Below are 25,021 nucleotides of genomic sequence, written 5' to 3'. Positions count from 1 at the left end.
CCTGAGTTGACAGGAGTGTCACTTACAAATCAGGGGAAGTGATTCTTTTACTCTCTTCAGCACTGGTGAGGCTCACCTGTAGTTTTGTGTCCAGTTTTGTGCCTCACACTTCAAGAAGGATGTGGACAGTTTGGAAAGAGTCCAGTGCTGAGTAACAAAAATGATCAAGGGCCTGGGAGTCGAGGGGAAAAGGCTGAAAGAACTAGGATTATTTACTCTGGAGAAAAGAAGACTGAGGAGGGATTTGATAACAGCCTTTAAATACCTGGAGGGTGATTATAGAGGGGATGGAGATGAACTTTTCTTTGTGGGCATAGTAGAAATGATTAGGAGGAACAGCCTCAAGCTATAGCATGGGAAATTTAGGCAGGAGATTAAGGAGGAACTTTCTGACTATGAAGGTGGTCAAGCATTGGAAGAGGCTAACCAGGAATATGCATGCTTGGCAACTTTCAAAAGCAGATTAGACAAGACACTTGGTTGGGATTATTTAATAAGAGACGCACCAGCCTAGAGCAGGAGGCTGGACTCGATGACCTTGTGAGATCCCTTCTATCTCTGCTTTCCTGTGAGCCTGTATATTACCACATTTACTTGAATATAAGGCAAGGTTTTTTTCCCTCCGATCAGTGAAAAAAGCCTATCTCCTATTTGCATATGAAGTAGAGGGGGTAACAGGTAGCTGCTGTGGCTCTGACTCTGGCACTGACCCGGGGCACTGACTGGCCCTGAGCCTGGAATTTTTTACACACACACACACACGCACGCACGCGCGCACGGGAATTATAACAAATTTATAAATTTTCCATAAATGGAATTAATTATTGAGGGATCATCTTATATTCAGGGTCATTTTATATTCAAGTAAATATGGTATGTTTTAAGCTAGGTCTTTAACCAGGCATAGCTCAACTGCAGGAGATTGTAACTGGTTTTATTTTCCTGAAAATGGGCTTAGCTTTCAAAGCTTTAGAAATGTGTATACTGCATGAGTGAGAATATCTAGATGTTTTAGATGCGTGTGTGTGTGTGTTTCAAATGGCTTTTAAAAGGTCTGCATTTGTATTAGTGACCTGTTCCTAGGATGAGTACTAAGGAAACTGTGCCACCACTGCTGTAAATCAGATTTTTCTAAATAGAAGTTAGAGCTCAGACATTTCAGCTGGAGGGGTAGTTCCTGTCACTGTTGCTTCATGGAAAATTCATCATGTCAGATATAGATCATATCCTATGTTGAAAGAGCAGTCTGAAGAAATGCAAGATATTTATGTGGTAAAGTTCTGTGATGAATTTTTATCTGAAATTCATTAATTAATATCCTGATTTTAAGATAAGGAATTAGTGCTGCAAATATGTGAAAGGGCGTTGCCAGAAGTGATTTGTTGTGCAATCGGCTCCTTGAAAGCCCTCTACAGCTGTGTCCTGACAGAAGTGCACAGATGCAGAGCGCTTTAAAAGTGTCTAGTTGTGTGACAAATTAACCCTTATTTAATGAGGGTTCAGATGAAGGTGCTTCAAAGCGGAACACCTTCATTAATTTCTGTTCAGCCCTGTGCGCAAGCTGGGTAGATCTCACCTCCAGTCCACCCGCCCCGCCACTCCAGTACAGGCAGGGCAAACCCCAGATGGAGTTTCCCTTCCCTATCCCCGCCTCATCCTGAAGACAGCACTGGAGTGGGGGAAGAAGGGAGGGGGGCTATGGGAGAGACAGGCAGAAGTGGTGCTAGTGAACCGTGGTGAGTACTCCATAGCAGCTTGATCTTTTTTTTTTCTTAGACAATTATGGGACTGCTGACTGTGTGGCTACACGATACATGTACTTCCAATTTTATCAGATCATTTCTGTGTGTGCACATTTCTGAGATGTTCATATGTTTCAGTGCAAAGGAGCTGAAGCTAGTTGAAAACTAAGCAAAAATATAATAAACACTATATATAATCTGTGAATTATTGAATGTGAGTACTTGACTTGCTACTCCTGTGCTTTCAGAGTTCAGACCTTAAAATTGTTTGAAATATAAAGGAGATAAAATAATATTTATTGTCCTCTCCTTTCCCAGTAATTAACAGATGCGGGTGAAAGATCCATCAAGGGCTAACCCTGAGAAAACCAAGAGAAACAAAAGGCCTAATAAGCCACAGGATGAAGACTCTTCAGATGACATTGCAGGTAAATTATGCAATATTTGTGTAATATTTGACCATCAAACCTAAGGATAGAAAATAATGTCCATATGCTTTTTATTAGTCAGCAAAGCAGGAGATGCATGTGGAAACAGTGAAGTGTTGGTCAAATTTAGTAACAGAGATGGTTACAAACAAATATCCCTGGCTTGCTGAGTTGTCATTATACTGTGCTTGGTAAATTGGTGCAAATACTAATGAACATGAGGCTGTGTTCACGGTTAAAGGAAATACTTGTTGTAAAGGTGGAGGTGCAGTGAATTAGAGAATGAGGTCTTCTTTAAGGTAGGAGAGGTTGGGCATGCTGCTGTTGATGTCAGCAAAACTAGATTTTAGGTAATGGTAATAGTCTTGACATGGTTGCTAAATAGATTTGTTCTTAGATGTATCTTTTTATGGTGGTGTTACATTCTTCTTGATTTTGGGTCTTTATTAGTTGGGAGAGTGGCTAATTGTTAGAGAGAACAATAACATCCTTCAGAAGCAGGTACAAATAGATGCCATTTTTTGAATCTAATTTATCTTACCCTTCAAAAATACCATAGTTTGTAAGGCATAGTTTATGTAACTGTAAAATATATTAGCTTGCTGGTAATTAGCATTTTTTTTTAATGTTGATGGCAGGCAACAGTTTTTTTTATCAGTCAGTTCTAATAGTTGCCTGCAGAGTAATATTTGTATTCAGCTTTTGAGCTGGGCAGGGGTTTGTGAGTACAGCTTCTGAAAGCATCTAAGGTGTATCTAGATGCTTGGTATAGTTTCTGAGTAAATGCATTTTTACAATGATCACTGATCCACAGAAAAGAGTGTATAAAGTATGAATATTGTGCTTTTAAAACCCTTGAAACCTTGCCAGTATACTTAGACTCAGAAACTGGCCTTTTAAAGTAAGTAAGTAAGTAAGTAAATAAATAAATATTGCTTTTAATAGCATGGCTAATGCACTTTTATCTCTTATTTTGTAGGCTTAACCTGCCAGCATGTAAGTCAAGCAGTGGATGTACATCTTGTAAAGCGGGCAGTAGCTCAGAATGTTTGGTCAATATGTTCAGAATGTTTGAAGGAAAGGAGAATAAGCGACGGTGAACAAGTAATGCCTTCTGATATATGGCTGTGCCTCAAATGTGGTTCTCAGGTAAGCAAACCTGCATTGTAAATTTATAGTGAGATGCAGATCTTTATCACGTGAGAAGGTACCCTAGTGCAAATCCTTATTCTGCACAGAACTTTATTGGCTTCTGTGGAAATAAATATATATTTAAGCCTTCAGTTGGGGATCCATGTGTTTTGGGGGATTTTTGTCTTTAAATTCCTTTATGGAATTGGGATCAAGAATTCTTGATTTTTATGATGTCTTGTTTTTCTGTAAGTATTGTCACTGAAGATCCCCTCTGTATTAGAATTTAAAAGGCTTTGGACAATTCTGGCTTTTGGAGGCTGTGAGGATTTATCATTGATCTATGGAAACTTTCCGTGCAGAGCTTTAAAGGAGGACTACCTGCCACCTCACCTTCCAGTGTATGCTGTATTCGAGGGGTAGGCAAAATGTGGCCCGGGGGCTGGATGCGGCCCGCCAGGCCATTCTATCCAGCCCTCAGGGCCCCTAAAACATTTAAAAAAGTAATATTAATCTGCCCTGAGCTGCCTGTCATGCGACTCTCGATGGTTTGCCGAAACTCAGTAAGTGGCCCTCTGCCCAAAATAATTGTTCGCCCCTGCTCTATTCCTTCTAAATGTTGGAGCAGCAGTTCAGAACTTCTGATCTCTTGACCTTTAACTTGCTGATGTTTTTTTCTCTACCTTCCTCCTCCACTCCCCATAATAGAGAGAGGTTATTTTGTACAAATTGGAAGGTAGCTTTGCCATAGAGTTTCTTTCTTCTTCCACTCCTAATAATAATAATAATAATAATAATAATAATAATAGTAAAGATCTCCTGGTTGGAAGCTTCAATACCATGAACTGGCTTTCCTGATAAATGAATAAACCATCATAATGTTTGCCTTGCCTCTCTCCCTTGCTTGCAGAGAAAGTCCTTACAACTGCTGAAGCAGACTTAGAACAAGTTCTGAACCCTGTCCCTGGCTTTTAAAGTGCATGAAAACTTATTTTGAAATAGCCAGGTAGCTTGGAGGGAGGTTGCATACTTAGCTTTTGCCAACACTTGCCCAGCCATTATTTTTAGTAAGGCATTCCACAATTATCTTAGACCTCTCATAGGTTACATCACCAGAATGAGGAGAACTGATTCCTTCCTAACATTTATGTAAATGGATTCCATTTCTTAGAGAAGAAAACTATTTGTACTGGACTCCATGACTTATCTTCATGAATTCTTATTGTTAAAATATGTAAAACTGTGAGCAGGAGGCACGTCTACATTTAATCAAACATATGCACTTGATCTGGCTGCAAATTGTCATAGATTGCCCCAGGGGCCGGTAGTCAGCTGGGGTCACAGGATCCCAGCAAGATAAATATCCAATTTTCCCTTGAAGACGTTCAGAGAAGGTGCTTGAACCACCTCCGATGGCAGGCTATTCCAGACCTTGGGGGCTCAGACAGTAAAGAAATTCTTCCTTATGTCCAGCCTGAAACGGTCTTGCAGGAGTTTATAACCTTTCGACCTTGTTGTCCCTTGGGGGGCTCTGGTGAACAAACCTTCCCCCCGATCCTGGTGAACATCCCTGATAAACTTATATGTGGCCATCAGAATGCCCCTCAGCCTGCACTTTTCCAGGCTAAATAGCCTCATAGATCTCAGCCTGTCGTTGTAAGGTCTGTTTTCCTGACCTCTGATCATGCACGTGGCTCTTCTCTGGACTCTCAAGGTTCTCTACATCCTTTCTGAAGTGTGGAGCCCAAAACTGGATGCAGTACTCCAGCTTCTGCCTCATCAAGGCTGAGTACAAGGGGAGAATGCCGTCCTGGGATTTGCTTGAGAAGCATCTATGGATGCAAGCCAGCGTTTTGGTCGCTTTACTAGCCGCAGCATCACATTGAAGGCTCATGTTCATCTTGTGGTCAATCATGACCCCCAAGTCCCTTTCATCCGTAGTGCTAGCCAGCATAGCTTATAAGGATGCTGCAGATTTTTCCTGCCAAGGTGGAGAACCTTGCATTTTTCAGTGTTAAACACCATGAGGTTCTTGTCCACCCATTTCCTGAGCCTGTCAAGGTCAGCGTGGATCGTCTTCCTGTCCTCAGGTGTGGATGCTTTACCCCAAAGTTTGGTATCATTGGTGAACTTGGCCAGTCCACTTCTGACACCAATGTCCTCATCATTAAGGAAGATGTTGAACAATATAGGCGCAAGGACAGAACCTTGAGGAACCCCACTGCTCTACTTGAGCATCATAGTTCAGGGTGGGTTTATCTCTGAACCATGTTACCCAGCTTATGTTTCATTAAGGCAGGGCTGGGCAATTATTTGGGTCTGCAGGCCACATAGGCAGTTCTGAGGAGCTACCGTTGACTGGACACCACCCCTCTCCCCGCAACAGCTTAGAGCTTACATGCTCTGTGGCTCCTCCCTGCCACCACCAACACTGCACAGCCCCAGCTTCAACACAGGCCTGCCCCGTGCCAGCTCTGGACTCAACCTGGCCGGAGTGGACCAGCCGGAACCCACATGCACAACCCCACCCTCACCCGCCCTGTGCCTGCTCTAAATCACCTACCCACACTGAGCTGCTGCCCAGCATAGGGGAAAAGCGGTCCCTCCCCCTCACTGCTGCTGGGCCCTTCTTGCTGAAGCTGCCCAGAGCCCATGCCTGGGCTGCCCTGTAGCTCCTTTCCACCACTGTTACCATCACCTCCAGGCCATACAGCAGGGCAGCGGTGGCAGTGCAGAGGAACCACAGGGCAGCTCAGGCATGAGCTCCAGGTAGCTTCAGTAAAAAGAGCCTGACAGCAGTGAAGGGGACAGGCTGCATTTCCTCCGTACCGGGCAGCAACTTCTACCAGCTGCCTCTGCTGCTCCTCAACAGGGGCGGGTGAGTCCAGAGCAGGTGCAGGGATGGCTGGGGTCAGAGGGTCAGGTCTGTACGTGCAAGTCCACCAATACCATGGGGCTGGGGCCATCAGAGGTGGCAGCTGGAAGATGCTGCTGCAGCCTAGGCTGCCTAGAAAGGCAGTCCAGCTGTGGAGTCACCCCAGCCCTGCTGTGTGCCTGGAGGGTGGTGGGATGCACCACAGGCCAGATGGTGCCTGGGCTAGGTGAGACTGAGAAACCCGCTGCAGGTCAGACAAAGTCCATCCTGCAGGCCATGTTTTGCTCACCCGTGTTACGGTGTGGCCACACTCCACAGATGAGCTGTCCAAGTTACTCCTTGAATATCTCAGGATGCAGTGTTCCCTCCCCCCACCCACCTGTGTGGACTAACTTTTCACCCACTGAACTACAGAAAAGGACCTGGGGGTTACAGTGGACAATAAGATGAATATGAGCCAGCAGTGTGCACTTGCTGCCAAGAAGGCTAATAGCATGCTGGGTTGTATTGGTAGGTGTGTTGCCAGCAGGTCAAGGGAAATGATTATTCTCCTCTGTTCAGCACTGGTAATGCGACATCTGGAGTACTGTGTTCAGTTTTGGTCCCCCACTGCAGAAAGAATGTGAACAAATTGTAAAGTGTCCAGCAGAGGGCAACACAAATTGTGAAGGGGTTGGGGGACATGACTTATGAGGAGGCTGAGGGAACTGGGCTTGTTTAGTGTAGAGATGAGAATTACAGAATCATAGAATCAATGAGTTGGAAGGGACCTAGAGAGATTATCTAGTCCAACCCCCTGCCATGGGCAGGAAGAAGCACTGGGGGTGGGAGGGGTCATAAGACCCCAGCCAGGTACCTATCCAGTCTTCTCTTGAAGATTTCCAGGGAAGGTGAGAGCACCACCACTCTGGGAAGCCTATTCCAGGCTCTGGCCACCCTTACAGTGAAGAAGTTCTTGCTAATATCTAACCTAAACTTATCCTCCCTCAGCTTGTGGCCATTGTTCCTGGTGACTCCAGGGGGGGCTCTGGTGAACAGACTTTCCTTGAGTCCCTGCTGTGGCCCCTGATAAGGTTGTAGGCATCCACAAGATCCTCCCTCAGTCTCCTCTTGCAGAGACTGAAGAGATTCAGGTCCCTCAGCCTCTTCTCATAGGGCTGGCCACGGAGGCCCCCAACCGTACGAGTGGCCCTCCTCTGGACCCTCTCCAGGTTCTTCACGTCCCTCTTGAAGTGCGGTGCCCAGAACCGGACAGAGTACTCCAGCTGCGGCCTGACCAGCGCCGCATAGAGGGGGAGCAAGACCTCTGTGGACCTGTTAGTGATGCCCCTGTTGATGCAGGACAGGGTGCGGTAGGCTCTGCCTATTGCTTCGTTGCATTGGTGACTCATATTAATCCTGGAGTCAATCCTGACTCCAAGATCCCTCTCTGCCTCTGTGCTGCTGAGAGGGGCAGCCCCTAACCTATCACCATAATGCTGGTTCCCTCTCCCCAGGTGCAGCACCCTGAACTTATCTGTGTTGAACCGCATCCTGTTCAGATCTGCCCACTTCTCCAACCTATCCAGGTCTGCTTGGATGCGGTCCCTGCCTGCCGGTGTATTCACTTTACCCTACAGCTCGGTGTCATCAGCTGTGGGGTAAGAAGACTGAGGTGGGATTTAATAGCAGCCTTCAACTATGTGAAGGCTCAAAAGAAGATGGAATTAAACTGTTCTCAGTCTTGGCCGATGACTGAACAAGGAACAACAGTCTCAAGATACAGCAAGGGAAGTTTAGGTTAGGTATCAGGAAGAAGTTTCTCACTAGGAGAGTAGTAAAACACTGGAACAGGTTACCCAGAGAGGTGGTGGAAGCTCCATCCTTGGAGGTTTTCAAAGCCTGGCTAGACAAAGCCTTGGCTGAGATTGTCTAGTTGGGGCTGGTCCTGCCTTGAGCAGAGGGTTGGACTAGATGATTTCCTGAGGTCCCTTCCAGCCCTAATTTTCTATGATTTCATGAACTCTATGGCCTAGGGGTGTGGTTCTGGCACTAACACAACCTCTCCTCCCTCCCCCAGGGGTGTGACCTTCCCACCCCCAGGAGTGCAACACTGTGCAGAGCACATAGCAGCTATCCAGGTTGCAAGAAACAGACAGATCTAGGAGTGGGGGTCTCTGAGAGGTGGGGGTGGGGAACAAGGGAGGAGGCAATATTGGGTTGCCATGAGTTGAGGCTTTCTTTCTGGGACAGAGGCAGTAGCTCCCCAAAATATGCCTCCCTTCACCGTCCCCACCTCCAAGCCACCCCAGGAAGCACAACCAGCATCCCCTTACCCCAATTACAAATCCCACTGTATTAAAACATGAGACCTTCTTTAATTTACTTACTCTTTCTTTTTAAATTCTTTTTTTACTTCTTTTTATTGTGACCTTCAGTGGCTGATTTCTTGCATTTTACCTCCCTTCCCCTACCCCCATTTCCTTTCCACCTCCCATTTCATTACCCACCCCATTCTATTAACTCTCCACCTCTCAGGTTCATGTTTCTGACCCCTCCAACCCACCTCTCACACACCCCCACCTAGAAAAGGTCCTGGGTCACCAGTCCTGTAGTGGCAATTCACAGCTGTGCTATTCATCGGGCCCCTGGCCACCAGCCCTCTAGTGGCAAGTCACAGCCGTATATTTTTTTTTTCATAGACATTAGGGCTGGAAGGGACCTCGGGAGATCATCGAGTCCAGCCCCCTGCCCAAAGGGCAGGAAGTCAGCTGGGGTCATAGGATCCCAGCAAGATAAGCATCCAATTTACTCTTGAAGGTGTTCAATGTAGGTGCTTGAACCATCTCCGCTGGCAGACTGTTCCAGACCTTGGGGGCTCGGACAGTAAAGAAATTCTTCCTTATGTCCAGCCTGAAACGGTCTTGCAGGAGGCAGTGGGAGGCAGTCAGAGAAGGTTTTTAACCTTAAGGTGCAACTGCTTCAAACTTCAGCTAGTGCTAACACCAGTCAGCATTTGAGCAGCTCACAGTGCAGTATGTAACAGGTTCCTTTGTAATTAGGTATTTCCTTTTTGCTCAATAGACAATTCAACTGTTTAAATATATATATATAAAAAAAGGCATTCATCTCTTCTTATAAGTATACTATTTGGTCATAAAAACCCTAAATAACTGTTCTCAGTTATGGATATTTAAGGTAAAGTTTTCTTTCTGACTTTAAGAAGAAAAAATACATGTAAAACATTATTTACTAAGCATAGTTCATATACCCTCACCCTAGGTTATAGTTTTTAATTAATGTAGTGTTCCTATGTTGTTTTTTCTCAGCATGCTTCCTTACTTTGACTGAAAGGTGACAGAGGCAAAGTTGTTTTTTTGAGATTTTTGGAGTAAAAATGTACAAAAATAATTATTATTTTAGGGAAAGTTTTACAAGAAAATCTTTTCACAAATTATGTTGAAAATTAATCCTTCTTCAGTTAAGAAGAAAAAGATGTCAGAATGTAAAGAGAAATGGGGAGTGACTCGATTCCATTACTGTTTTGGTGCCAAGTACAACAAATGCCCACATCCTGGTCCGAAAGAAGTTAAGGGCGTATTCTAGGCCCAGGGTGAAATCCTGATCCAGGGAAATTAATGCAACAACTCCATTGATTTCAACGGCCTCAGGGTTCTACCTTTGTCTGCATGTACTCCACAGCTATTTCTTTCTTCTGTCTTGCTCTTCTCATCTGACAAGAGGGCACAGAAAGATTACTGGTTCACTCTCCTATCTATTGTATAAGTCTCTTTTGATACATTAAGACTTTGATTCTGCATCAGGATGTGCTAGTGCAGACCTCTATGCCTGTGAGTTCCACTCAGGTCCAAGTAAAGGAGAAAAGTTAATGTCTGAGTTAGCACTGTGTTGGACATGATACAACACAACTGTTTAACCTGATAATTGAAGCATCATACATCAGCATATTTGCTTCCCAGTAACGAATTAATTGTTTCAACATCTGAAACGTACCAATTCAGAAGTGTGTTTAGGCAGTCTTTTAGAAAATATTCACAAAATCAGCTTTTAATGCTTTGTGCTTATATTTGGCTAGTGTAATGAAGAAACGCCAACTATATTTTAAGATTTTTATACTTTCTACTTGAGCATCATAGTTCTTTCTGGACTTGCCTTCTGTTTTGAATATTAGTGAAGATTGTAATACTCTATTTACTCAAATATATGATGACCCTGATTATAAACCAACCCCCCAGTAATTAGATTCCGTATATGTTAAATGTATAAATTTGATATAATTTTCAAGGTATAACATTTCATTATTGGAGGTTTGTCTCAAATTTGTCCTTTCCCACAGCAGGAAAAATCTGGGAGGTCAGGTAGCCCTTTACCCTCTGCCCCATCAACTTGTTCCCCCTGCAGCCCCTACCTCCCCCTCCTTACTGTGAGATCTAGTACTGAGCACATGGACGCATGGAGCAAATTTGGAAAAACTAACCTTGAAATAAACGTAGTTGTAATAATTTGCATCTAGTATCCATATACTTAGTTCATCCAGAATTGATACAGTTGACCTTTTTTGAAACTGGCAAGTTTTACCACAGTTACTCCATAAACACACTTTTAAATAGCCTTTGGTACCTAATTATATATAGAACAAACAATGGATGATAGCATGATATTAATCCAAAGCCAAAAGGCTCATGTTTTACCATATAGTTCATTGTGCTGGACCCCAGCATAGTCAACAGCATTTCAAACCATGGTGACTCCACAGTTCAGCAGTGCTCAGTATGTGTGATTATACTAAAGATACCCCCCATAAAGGATCCATGTGCTCCCCTCTCATGACTAGAATTGGGTGTTCTTGTCATGAGTCCTGGGATCCTCCAAAAATGTATATGTAAATAAGGTGCAGAGCCACCTGATCTGGATCCACCTCATGGAGGGCCAGGCCATACTAATCATATGCCACAGTCTTAGAGAAGGGACGACAGATGGATCTGGGTGAATGGTTTGGGACCCTGTTTGCTGACATATGCTAGACATTTAAGGCTGGTGAAGAAACAGGAATAATTGGAAATGGAAATGAAAGGCACAGCTCAGGTATGGGAGTAGAGGAAGTTGGTATTCAATGTTACAGCTCACCATGACTTGAACAAGAGCTGACGCTGATGGGACCTGCACTTAATGGGCACTAGCATATATTTTATTCAGATCAGTTGTACTAACTTACCCTTATGGTAGGTTCCCATCAGCTTGTACAGTATAGTCATGGTCAGTGTTAGCTGTATTTAATTAACTTCATGGTTGCTTTCTGTTGCTGAGCACAAGCTGCTTTTAGCAGCAGTTTAAAGATAGACAGTATCATTAATGTGGTTTTCTTTTATGTGAATGTAAGACAAGGGACATTTTCCCCCATTGCTGATTGTGGGGAAAAACCTTGTCTTGTATTTGAGTAAATATGGCAGTTGAAAGAATATAGGCTACTTTGAGCCTTTCTGGTTAGGGCAGGATGTGAACCTAAATAATAATAATATAGAATATGGGCCCCTAATTCTGAGTGATATCTGCAAACCCCACATCTACCTGTGTAGACACCAGAGAGTCTGTAGGCCTCCATTTTGGTTAGTAGAGTTACTTGAATACCTAAACTTATTCTACTGCATGCATCCAGAAACTTAGGTGAGCAGGCCATCTAGGTATCTATCTTGCACCAAACTCTGTTTGGGATTCATGGAGTGGGCATCACTGGGACTAAGTCACTAAGGGGGCAGGTCAAGTAGGTGTGTTTGGAGTATGTTTAATACATTACAACAGCATTGAGTTTATCACAAAACACAGCAGCCAGAACTGTTTCATTAAAAAATATGGCCAGTGATTGTAGTATCCATATTTTATGTGGTAACTTAATGGCTAGAACATTTCCCTGGAAGACGGAGACCCACTTTCAAAGCCCTCCTTAGCTTGACGGGGTTCAAACATACAGCTCTCACCTTTCAGGATATTGCCCTAACCACTAGGAAATGGATTAGGGTGAGTGGAGACAGTCTACAGCCCTCCTAATTCTAAATTAGAATTTAAGATTCATGGGGCCAGAACAGAAGCCAGCAAGAAGGAGCATGACTCTAGGCTAGTGATGATGGCAGCCCACGGTGACAGGGGAGAACTCTGTCCTGGGTCTTGTTCCTAACAGTGTTTACTATTTTATTCAGTGATGGATTCAAGATCACTGATGCTCCAGACCTGGAAGCAAGGATTGGAACCCATGACTCTCTTTTCAGGGTACTGTGCGCAGGCGTAGAGAGTCATGCTCCTTCTTGCACATGCTCTTACTCTTGCTTTTATGCTCTCTTGCATGCACACTGTCTTTCTCTCCCATTTGTATTTGCATTCCTTCTATCCAGTTTCACAACTTCAACAGGAGGATGCTGAGGGAAATGCCAGCATCTCATCCAGATCTCTAGCGCTCTCCTAGAAGTTGGTAGCTTTCTTTGAATCTGATTAGGCTGAGGAGTACATAGAATCTAGGTCTCCAACTTTCTAGGCAAGCACTCTAATGAATAGATTGGACTTTTCCTCCTCCTTGTTGGCAGCCATGCTTTGAAAGAAAAGTGTGATCTAGTTGTGTATACATAAAGACATAATTTAGGTTCCTATGACTAAAATGGGGTTCCAGGTCATGCATTCTAGTTTCATGTTCAGAGCTTTAGGTAGGCCCCCAAGTCCACGGCAGGTGGGATTTCTGATCAACCCATTTTTTGGAGTTTCCTGCTCACTAGGCTAGGTGTGTTGGCTGTTTTTAATTTTTTCCCCCAAGCATTGTAGTACCTGGGTCTCCATGCATTGGTAGAAAATTTGGACACTTAATGTGGGTTTGTGACTTCCACTCCAGAAACTAGGTGCCTAATAGAAGGCAGGGCAGAGCGGCATCTTGTAGACTAGGGATGGTCAACCTCCAGCTCCCAGGCTAAATGTAGCTTGTGGAGTCATGGCATCTGCCTCACGGGATTGGGAAATTTGACACCAGGAAAGCAGTGGCAAATAATGCCACCACTCTCACCCACTGCCAGATTTCCAAGCCCTGAATGGCAGATAGGAGCCAGGCCATGCTCCCTTCCTCTCACTGGATCAGAGCTGGGCTGCGTTTCTTCCCACCATGTGACTGGATCTGGGCTGGGCTGCCCCCCAGCTCCCTCTGCACACAGGATGGGGCCTCTTTGTGCTCCCCTCAGGACCACCAGTCAGATCCAGCCCCTAGATGGACTGGGCACTGCCCCTCTGGCCTGCCAGGCAAAAAGTTTAAGCACCACTGTTACAGACTAATTTAGCAAAGCATAAGTTTTCATAAGTGACAGCTTACTTTGTCAGGTTCTTTCTTCATCATAGTATCTGTAAGCTATTCCTTATACAAGCTTATGCCTCTCTGAATTCATTAGTCTAAGATGCTACTCTGCCTTCTACCTGACTTCAGACTAATATAGCTAACTACTTCTCCCTAGGTGCCTAAAAGTTTAGCATGACACTGCTGAGCTTTGTCAAGCCTTTGTGTCCCGTTATGGATTTGATCTTTAGTGCAAACTCTTTTCCTATGCAGATGCCAGTCAGTGAATTCAAAAGAACTTTGCTTTGAAGAAATAGCTGTACTTTTCTTGAAAAACAAGTTTATAAATGAGATATAATATTTTTTTCATGTTCCCATTTTCAGGGCTGCAGTCAAAACTCAGAAGACCAGCATTCTCTGAAACACTTTCAGACATCACGCACAGAGCCTCATTGCATTGTGGTAAATCTCAGCACATGGATCATATGGTAAGATTGTGTAGGGGGTGTTTGTATATGTAAATCTGAATGATATACATTTCTCTATTAAATAAACATTTCAGCTTAAATAAAGTGCTGTTCATCATAGCTATCTGTGTAATTTCTTCTCAGAAACATGTCATATCATTCTGTATGAAGAAAAGGAAGGGTCTTTGAAGATTAGAAGTTCTTTCTTGTATCTCCTTTAATCCTCAGAACTATGCAGTGGTCCTTAGAATCCTGAGATCAGTCAAAAACAAAGTACATTCAGTTCCAGTCTCTTTGGTTCACGGGAATGAGATCTACCTTATTTTTCTTTCTTCCTCCTTCCTGCTTTTCATTCCATACCAAAAATGGACCTCTTTCCATTGTACAGCATTCTTCTGCAACCTGCACATTTCTTCAGCATGGAGTATATGTAGCACTGTTCCATTAATGTGTGTTTATGAGTCCAGCCTGTAAAACTGGAAGATCCTGATAATACTGTCAGATTATACCTAAGTGGTGAATCAAAAAGAGGTAATAAATGCAACTCTATGCAGATATTTAAACTGGAGTATTTTAATAATAGTTTTTTTCCCTTTATGCTTTTTCTAGTGAGGACATTGCAGCTTTTTCTTGCCAGTTTCATAACATTAATTAGCCCTTCGGGATATGGCTTTTTTCTGATGGAAAAATACATTGCATGCCTTCTTCTGAAACACCAAAGCCACCTTTTTGGCACGCGTGTGTCAAATTAGCCCTGCAGCCTCCCCAAGTGCCAGTATGATCCCTTTCTCCTCAAGTTGTTATTCTGTTTTCTGTTCCTAGCTCTATACTCCCTCCCTGATCTATTGTTCCTTCCTCTTCCTTCTCTGTGCTACCTGTCCAACTTGCTGCTTTGCTTTCTGATTCCTACCCTGTCTACCACTGTGTTGCCAGTCCTCCCTCCAATCTGCCATGTGCCACACACATAAAGGCCACATGTGTCATTTGGGGCACCCATGCTGTAGGTTGGCTACCACTGTTCTAAAAGAGGGCTTTCTGAGTTCTGGGTAGTCAGGGGCTGCATTCTACAAGGGCTGCACACCTGGGGTCTTTATGCCACACAGGCAGGCAGGCACTCCACCCAACTCTCCCCTACTGTACAGCACAGGCAGCCCAGCTCCCCCCTCTGTACACACAGCACTCCCTCTCCCAACTGCGTGCACCACCTCCCTGCAGTGGGGGCAGCTGGGCTCCTGAGCTGCTTGGACTCTTCAGCCCTCTCCCAGCCACTAGAGTAGAAGCAGGGGGAAGTGGACAGGTGGGAGCCTGTGGGCTGCACTCTAACCCTTTGGGGCCACACAGCTTGAGGCTGCCAGTTGGACAGCCCTGTTCTAGAAGAAAAAGTGTTAGTCTTTTTTATGAAAGGCAGTAAAGACAACAGGCAGTTACATTAAATCATATCTACTATTAGAGATTTTGTTCTCTACTCACACTTCATTGTAAGCGGCATCACACTAAGTTTGATTAATTTTCTGTATTAGATTGGTTAGAACATCGTTTCTGGAATGGTTACTTGTTATTTTGACTTGCACACAGAATAGAGTTTTGTAATGTCCCCCATATTGCCACAAGAAAGGATACCAACCACTTAGATTAGGGGTTGGCAGCCTTTTGCTGGCCATGGCTACGGGTTGGAAGTCTCTGTCCCTCAGCTCCCTTGCCCATCAGCAGCCAGCTGCCTGCACTCGCCTTGGCTACAGATACCCAACCGCCCTGCAGTAAGGGCACAGATGCTGCAGAGCAGCAGGCTGCACAGTGGAGGGAAGCGGCTCCATGCCACCAATCCTTCATGCTGGCTCAGACCTCTTTGTGGGTCAGATCCAGCTTGCACACTGGAGATTACTGACCTCTGGCTTAGACACAGCTCTGCAGAACTGACTGGTCTTGGCCGTAGTGTTTGTTCTCTGTTTTGCTTCCAGCTTCTAAATGCAATTCAAAGCAGCAAGTAAATAAATACATAGATTTCTACCAGAATATACATTTTCTATGTTAGTAATTGCTTTGGTTATCTATTAAATGTTTTGTTGTGATAATTAAGGTAAAGGTGAAATAAGTCCATGAGACAGTTTTGCTACCAGAATGTATTGCACGTAAACGAAAAGGCATGAGAACCTCTGACATAAGATATGTGAATATAACCTTTAACAATAATCAAGTAGTTTTTCCCTTTTCCCCAATTTAAGTATGAAACTAGCAGTACTAAGATTTGACATGAGTCATTTACAATGATAAAGGAAAGTAACACTGAAAATACTATTTAAGGGGAGGTTTTTAGCTTTATTTTGTTGGGGCAGAAAATAGACAAAATGGAAATGGATGAAAGCATGGATATTGTTATATCTTTTGTAAAACAGTGTTTGCACACAGTAGGTATGAACTATTCCAACCAGGAGATCTTATAACATCTTCAGCTCTCCTGTGAAATATGAATTCTCATTTCCACCTAGGAGAAATTTTATAATCTTTCATTCTCCTATGCCTGAGGAAAGATGTGTCCCCCCGAAAGCTTGCAAATAAAGATTTTTTTTTGCAAATATATAGTTTGACTTGCACACGGAATAGAGTTTTGTAATGTCCTTATTGCCATAAGAAAGGATACCAACCACTTTAGATTAGGGGTTGGCAGCCTTTTGCTGGCCATGGCTACGGGTTGGAAGTCTCTGCTGCTCAGCTCCCTTGCCCATCAGCAGCCAGCTGCCTGCACTCACCTTGGCCACAGATACTTAACTGCCCTGCAGTAAGGGTGCAGATGCTGCAGAGCAGAAGACTTCACAGTGGAGGGAAGCGGCTCCATGCCACCAATCCATGCTGGCACCATCCAGTGCAAAGTGCCAAAGGCCTGCAGCAAGGCAGCAGCCCTAGACTTCAGGAGGGTGGACTTCAATGAGCTAAGGAGAATAGCTGGGGAGGCACTGAGGTCCTGGAGGGGAGGGGAGCCAGGTGTCCAAGAAGAGTGGTCGCTCCTTAAGGAGATGATGCTCCAAGCCCAAAGGGAGATAATCCCAACATGGATCAAAGGGGGCAGGAGGGCGCAAAAGCCCCCATGACTCACCAAAAGCATCCGGGAATGTCTCCTAGCTAAAAGGGAAGTGTACACCCAATGAAAGGGAGGGGCCATCATCAGGGATGATACTGCAATTGCTCAGGGCTGCAGGGGGGCGGTCAGGAAGGCCAAGGCGGAGATGGAACTGGGACTAGCTACCCAGATCAAGGACAAGAGGAAGTCCTTTTTTAAATACATAGGGGGCAAAAAGAAAGTACTGGGTAACGTGGAGCCCCTGCAGGACATGCTAGGAAATCAGCTTGTTACACCAGATGACAAAGCTAACCTATTTAACGACTTCTTTGCCTCCATTTTCCTGAGCAGCGACTGGAACAGCTCCCCCACCGGGCCCCCTCAGGCCCCAGGGGAGGTGCACCTAGGCCTAGGGTCAGAGAGGATCTAGTCAGGGAACTTCTGGAGGGACTGGATGTATTTAAATCAGCTGGTCCTGATGATCTCGACCCCAGAGTGCTGAGGGAATTAGCTGAGGTCATTGCAGGACCTCTGGCACAGCTTTATGGGCACTCGTGGTGCTCTGGCATGGTGCCAGAGGATTGGAAGAAGGCCAACATGGTTCCCATCTTCAAAAAAGGAAGGAAGGAGGACCCAGGAAACTATAGGCCGGTTAGTCTTACCTCAATCCTGGGTAAGCTTTTTGAGAGAATTATCCTGGCGCATGTCCACAAGGGGCCAGCAGGGGAGATTATGCTTAGGGGCAACCAACACGGGTTCATTAGAAGCAGGTCCTGTCAGACCAACCTGGTGGCCTTCTATGACCAGGTCACCAAATCCTTAGATGCAGGGATAGCAGTGGACGTAGTCTTTCTGGACTTTAGGAAGGCCTTCGACACCATCTCTAACATCATTCTCGTTAAAAAATTGGGGAACTGTGGTGTCGACATCTACACAACCAAATGGGTCGCCAACTGGCTGGAGGGCCACACCCAAAGAGTGGTGGTGGATGGGTCATTTTCAACCTGGGGGGATGTGGGCAGTGGGGTTCTGTAGGGCTTGGTCCTTGGGCCTGCACTGTACAACATTGGTCATCAGCAACTTGGTCGAGGGGGTAAAAAGCACACTGTTCAAATTTGCTGACAACACTAAGATGTGGAGGGATGTGGGCACGCTAGAAGGGAGGAATAGGCTGCACTCGGACTTAGACAGGTTGCAGGGGTGGGAGGATGAGAACAGGGTGGGATTCAACACTGACAGATGCTGGCGCACCTGGGGAGGAAGAACCAGCACCATACCTACAGGTTGGGGAACTCCCTTCTTGTCAGTGCAGAGGTATAAGAGGATCTTGGAATCATCACTGATGCCAAGATGAACCTGGTCTGGCAGTGTGGAGAGGTAGTCAGGAAGGCCAACTGCACCTTGTCATGCATCCACAGATGCATCTTGAGCAGGTCCAGGGAGGTGATCCTCCCCTTTTATGCGATACTGGTCAGGCCACAGCTGGAGTACTGCGAGTCCTGGATGCTGCACTTCAAGAGAGATGTGGACAACATGGAGAGGGTCCAGCGGAGGGCCACTCGCATGATCAGGGGCAGCAGGACAGGCCCTACGCGGAGAGGCTACAGGACCTGAACCTGTTCAGCCTCCACAAGAGAAGGCTGAGGGGGGGTCTAGTGGCTGTCTACAAACTAGTCAGAGGGGACTAGCAGGCACTGGGGAAGTCCCTGTTCCCCCGAGTGGTACCAAGAGTGACTAGAAATAACGGTCACAAGCTGGCAGAGGGTAGATTCAGACTAGACATCAGGAAGCACTACTTCTCTACCAAGGCGGCTAGGATCTGGAACCAACTTCCAAGAGAAGTGGTGCAGGCTCCTACCCTGGGGGTGTTTAAGAGGAGGCTAGATGAACACCTTGCTGGGATCGTTTGACTCCAGTACTTTTTCCTGCCATGGCAGGGGGTCAGTCTTGATGATCTGCTCAGGTCCCTTCCAACCCTACCAACTATGAAACTAGTTGGTCTAACAAAAGATATAATCTCTGCCACAAGTTCTGATTTCTTTTGGCTGTACACTAATATGACTGCAACCTGTGTCCCATTTCAGCTATGCATGCCCATGTATACACACACGCATGCTCACCGGAGAGAAAAATTCCTCCTCAACCCCAGGTTTGGTGATTGACGTGTCTATGAGCAGAAAAGTAAGATCCTCTAGCCAGGAACTTCTGAAGTTTCTAAGTATTTTCAGGGAGCCCAGTCAACCCAGTCAAAACCCCCAGTTTACTGGCTCTGGCCAGCATCCACTAATTATGGGGCAGTGGAATAAAACTCCAGAAGTCAAAAAAGTGTTCACGAAAGAGGAAAAATAATTCTTTCTGGGTCACTGGTGATAAGCAAAAGTTGCAAAGTATGGTATTAAGAGGCAACTGTGACAGTGGAAGAGTAACTTTTCTATCCCAGCATGAGGGTTGCGAATACTTGAATCCACATACAGCACATTCTGAAAATATGAAAGAGAACTCCGTGCCTCAGAGCTCATAATTTCAAATTCTGCATGTGAGCAGGTCCATTGATTTTGATTGGTTCTATTTACGTAGTAAAATTGCCCGGTGGGATTGCAGGATTAGAGCCTAACTAGACAAGATATCAGATAGTGAGAGAAGATAAGGTAATACTCATTGGTATAGACTACACTTTTTCTTGTCAGTATCTCTTTACAGCTAGGGAACTGATATGATAAGATTGAACGGTTTGCTCAAGTTTGTTAGATCTGGGAAATGAACTCACATTTTCTGATTCTAATCCGTTTCCTTTGCATGTTTGTTCAGGTGTTATGAATGTGATGAAGAGCTGTCTACCCATTGCAACAAGAAGGTTTTGGCTCAGATAGTTGACTTTCTTCAAAAGCATGTTTCCAGGACTGAACCTAGTAAGTTACAACAGTCTTTATGTAGAAAGATCTGTCATTGCTGCTGTGCTTTAGAAAGAACATTTTTAAATTCAGGTTCATATTAATGGAGGTGGCAAACAAAGAATGTGGTAAAACACAGCTGGTGGTTTTGCACAAAAAATGTCTCTCAGTTGTTTCTAAACACGCTATTTTGTTTCTAGAAATGTTATTGCTTTTGAAAAAAAATACTTTGGGCACCGGAAGGAATTCCCTAAAATTCCACCTTTAGAAATCTATATGTTAGTTTGTGATGAAGACAATGTCACTTTAGTACTGGGGGAAGATAGATGAAAGTACTTGGTAAATTGACTATCTTATTGAAATTCATCACTAATTGGCTGAGTTTTTGTAATGCAAATCAACTTTAATTTGTGCTGTTACATGTATTTGTACAATCATGTCTTTAAATACTTGTTAGCATTTGTTTGTATATAGTACTTTTGATTCATTGACCCATGTGAACTTAGCTGAGATAATACTTACTTTTGCTAACAGTTACCAGGGTTGGGACATAAGAAAGTAGTTAAGGTCGCTTCCTCATTGTACCTATATAATGGAGATAATAGGATAATTGGCCCTCACTAGTTCCTTTTGAAAACAGGGATGAATAATGCAAGGACTAACACAAGGCTTGGCTGCAGCATTTCAATGTGTTGGGGCTGTATTCGATATCATAGATGTATGACTTTGTTGGTGGGGTGGGGAGGACACGTAAATGCATTTCATTGTGCATTTCCAGCAGAGAATAGCTGTATGAGGTGGTTAGAGATAGGATTGGAATTTTGTACTCTTAATGAAGAGCAACTATATGCTCCTCACTATGCACCCTAAATTCTGCTAGTTTTAATGATAATTATATGCTTTTCAGCTAGAAACCTGTGATGATGTTAGGTTTGAAACTTAGGTTTTAGAAAGCAAAAATCCATGCTTTTAGAAAACAAATTTTACCTCAGTTACAAATTGCACCCTAGTTATTACATTTTAAGAATGTAAACCTTCATCATGATTTTACTTTTTTGCATTTCTCTGATTTGGAAGAAAGAAAATAGAGTATTCCATCCCACTATTATTTATACTTTCACTTTCAGTTTCTTTTGTCCTAGTGCAGTGATTTTTCCACAGAGTGCCAAACAATCTTATCTCTAGCAGATGTGCAAACATGATTCATAGGATAAACCCAGAGATTTCAAAGAGAAATCCATAGTACTAAAAGCATTCTGAACTATTGTGGTCTTTCTGATTTCTTTGCAACAGAAGAACTGCTGTACTGTTTTTCTGTAGTCAAAAAATGAGTGGAAACCAGGAGCTGGCATTTTCCTAGTGGGGCACGAGTCAAGTGAGCAATGCCTGGCCTATGAATGGGTGTCTGAAGTCTAAAAAAGTTGAGAACCGCTGTCCTTGTGAACTGCTGTGGTATTTTGATTACATATTTTTATTTTAATACTGTAATATTTATTTCAAGTAATTTAATGGAAATTAATTCAGTTTGTTTCAGAAATGCTTGTTTGACCAATTTTGGCTAAGAATTTCAGGAATGACTGGTGATTCTGGATGCCACAGATATCATGTTCTCAATTTGAAGTACTTTTGAGAAATTTGGAGATTTGAGAGTAGGTTCGTACTTTCTGACAGTTAAGAACATGAATAACATCTGCCATTAACTGGGTCAGACTATAGGTCCATCCTGCCTGGTATCTTGTGTCGCACAGTGGGGAGACCCGTAGGGACAGTGGGTCTGTTTTCCTATCCCATGTCCATTAATGCATTTGGGCAGAGTTTCACTGGGCAGTGCCCCCTGGCTCCTTGGATTGATTCAAGGGCCAGTGGGCACTTGTCAGTCTACTCTGCTCAATGTGCCCCCTTAGTGCACTCATTTTGAGCTTTTGACTTTCACTCCTGTCCCTTTTTTGTTTTGTATTTGTCCCAAGAGATCAGTGATGTGCCCTTAGTAGCCCCCCTCATCAAGAGAGACTTATAGCTCTACTTGTTAGGCTTTGGCCCATGTGCTGGAACGGCACATGGGAAGGCCTGTGTCACACAGTGGCAGAGTGAATGGTGAAAGGGAGAGTGGACAGTATATGACTGGAGTTGTTTCTACAGTTCCTCTCCCACTTGTAGCCTCACAGCATTTAAGGTCCAGGTAGTTCTGAATTCGGAAGCTGTGCCCCTAACTCTCATGCTTAGTACTGATGCACCTTTCTTCCAAGAATTTGTCTAATCCTTTTTTTAAAATCTGGTTAAACTATGAGTTTCCACATCTGGTGGCAATGAGTTCCACACTTTAATTGCACACAATGTGAAAAAGGACTTCCTTTTGTTAGTTTTTAACTTACTATCTACTAGGTTCATTTTGTGACTCCCTAGCTCTTGTATGGTCAGAAAGAGTGAATAATAAGTTCCTATTTACTTTCTCTTCAGTTGGTTTCCTTTGAGAGACCATAAACGGAACAACCAAGATCCCCATTTGACTTTCAAAATGTTGATGTTTGTTAGCTTAAGGTAGTCCCGATTATACCTTTTTAAAGAGCCAGAAGTTCATAGTAGAGCTGGCTGAATTTTTTTCAAGCATGCTAAGTTCACTGAAAAATGGAATTTGGGGGGATAAAAGTATTTAAGAATTTGGGGCGAATTAGTGAATAATTTTATCTGAAAAAATGGAGGTATATTTTAAAAATGTTCATCAACTCTTTCATTTTCGGGTTGGAGCTGCAGCTGGTGCCTGCCTCTCTGTTGCCTTTATTCACCCATCTGCCCTCCCCCCACATTGCCTCTGTCCCCTGCGGTCCCCCACATGTGGCTGCTTTGTCCCTTTCCTGGCCCAGTAGCAGCAGTAATAGCAGCATTGGCAGGAGCTCCACCCTGGGCTCCCTTTCCAAAGCCCAACCAGAACTGCTGCTACTGCAGCAGCAACTGGTGTGTGGTCAAGCTGGGGCCAGAGCAAGTACATGCTCTGTCCCCCAAGGTGGAGCAGGGCCAGAGCCCTGCCAGAACCATACAGTAAGCAGTGGTGTGGTGGGTAGGGGTGGGGAAGGCCCTGTGGAGGGGAGCAGGGGCCCACAGGCACAAGATGGGTGGGCAGGGGGCAAGGTGTCAAGGGGCAAGTGGCAGGGGTTAGGTTGCTTGCCTCACCCTACTGCCTTCTTCCTCCACTGCCTGCCCCCACATCACCTACTGCCTGCCACTGTTTTTCCCACCTCAGGGAGGAGCGGAGGGTACAGCTGTAAGTGACTGTCTGATAATCTTCCCAACTGCCCCTTCCAGGTTCTTTCTCACTTTTTCAGACGTCCTCCTCCCCCTCCAAAGGTTTGCTGGTTTGTGTTAATTCGGAAGATGGACCAAGTTCTGCCATGGGCAACATTCAATAGGTTTTCTTTATTAAACAAAAGAAAAGTTTAGCATCTACATGCTACATTTTAACTTGAAACCCATTGCTTCCTCGTGTACCCTGCACCCCAGTGTGTGCCCCTGGGGATTGTTGAGCAGGGGAAGGGAAAGGGAGGCCAGGCAGCCTGGCTTGTGGGCAGCACTGCCCAGGACGCAGGGCCAAAGGAGTCTGGGGCAGGGGACCCATGGCTTGGTGCTAGGGCACAAGCCCTCAAATCTCTCCAGCCCTACTCATCTGGGAAGGGCTCCCAGTTTTTAAGGGTGAGGAGGTAGTTGGCCAAGGCTTTGCAGATCTAAAACTGCCTGCCACTGTTGGAAGCTGGCACCTCCAGCATCAGCAGGGTGTTCACCCTGTTCCCTGTCTCTGTGCTATGTATGCTTGAGCTGCCATGCCCAGTCTGTGCACTTTGTCTCCTCATCCAAGGCTTCATGGAAGGTCTCCCACTTGCCCCACCACCTCCAGGTCTCACAGATATTGTGGAGGACACAGGCAGCGACAATGAGTCATGTCAGGTTCCCCTCATCAACTCTGAGCACATTCCACTATCATGTGGCACTTGCTCAGGCAATAGTTAAAGTGTTCCTTCTGTCCATCCAGCTGCCCCCCATAAGACTTCAGCAGCCAGGGCATGAGGGGTAAGTCAGCTTCCCAACACGGGGCGGGGGGGATTAAGATGATGTCATGGATGATGAAATGGGGATTCCAGGAGTGTAGTACCTCCTCTCCATCAGCGGGGAGTTGTAGAAGACACAGGCAGGGCTGTCCCTTGGGGGGGTGGCAGTTGGGGTGACCACCCTGGGCCCCATGCTTTGCAGGGCTCCACGGAGCTGGAAAGAGTGGCCATGGCGACTCTGTGTCGCTGCCATCGGCTTCATGTCCGGCTGCTCGCTACTCCCCAGCAGCGGCTTCTTTACATGCAGGGCACACAGGATCAGGGTGGGGGCAGGGCCCTGCGCGAGCTGATTTGCCTCAGGCCCTGCACCCTGCTCAGGTTGGCTTTGGACACATGTATCATGGGCACTGCCTAACCAGCCGACAAAGATGTGAGTGAAGAGGCCCTGGTGGTCGATGACACCCTGCAGGACAACATAGAAGTAGCCATTGTGTTTGATAAATGCCTTGGTGGCCTGGGCTGGGCGGAGGATGGGGATGTGGGTGCCATCCATGGCCCCCAGGGAGTTGGGGAAATCCATGAGGTAGCAGTCGGTGACCACCTCCTGCAAGTTGAGGCAAATGAAATGGTTGGCTAGGACATCCTGGATGACCAGGCACAATTCCCAGATGGCCACTCTGGCCATGGTCTTATCCATGCCAAACTGGTTGGTGAGGTTAGCGGTAACTGCTGGAGGTGGCCAGCTTCATGATGACAATGGTCATCTGCTTCTCTGGAATGAGGGATAGTCACATGCTGATGTCCTAGCAAGCAATGTGGGGAGCCAGCTAGGCAATGATGTCCATGAAGGTAGCTCTGCTCATGTGGAAGGTTTGGATCCATGGTTCGTTGTCCCAGGAGCCCAGGATGATCTGCGCTCATCAGTTGGTGCTGGTGGTGCGGGCCCAGAACTGGCTCTCAATGGTCTGCAGAGGGTGCAAGAGCATCCCAGTGTCCTGGTCTTCATCAGTCATGTGAGAGTCAGTGGCCTCGCCCAGGACACTTGGTGGGAACAGAGTGTCGTAGATGGACCTACACAGAATGGTCAGGTGC

General features: G+C 45.2%; 1 protein-coding gene across 3 annotated transcripts in view; it reads left to right on the top strand.

The window, feature by feature from the left end:
- USP45 (ubiquitin specific peptidase 45) overlaps positions 1-25,021 on the top strand; it is a 146,371-nt gene that overhangs the window by 29,078 nt on the left and 92,272 nt on the right. For all 3 annotated transcript variants that reach the window (XM_090037182.1, XM_090037189.1, XM_090037195.1), the window contains exons 2-5: positions 2,061-2,170; positions 3,150-3,319; positions 13,864-13,967; positions 19,810-19,910. In XM_090037182.1, coding sequence (XP_089893308.1) covers positions 2,071-2,170; positions 3,150-3,319; positions 13,864-13,967; positions 19,810-19,910 — 475 coding nt within the window. In that variant the 5' untranslated portion in view covers positions 2,061-2,070. The remainder of the gene's footprint in view (positions 1-2,060; positions 2,171-3,149; positions 3,320-13,863; positions 13,968-19,809; positions 19,911-25,021) is intronic.

Source organism: Crocodylus siamensis, chromosome 1, assembly GCF_052110815.1.
Source record: "Crocodylus siamensis isolate JL-2025a chromosome 1, ASM5211081v1, whole genome shotgun sequence".
Taxonomy (NCBI): domain Eukaryota; kingdom Metazoa; phylum Chordata; order Crocodylia; family Crocodylidae; genus Crocodylus; species Crocodylus siamensis.
This window is presented reverse-complemented; position numbering and strand designations above follow the sequence as displayed.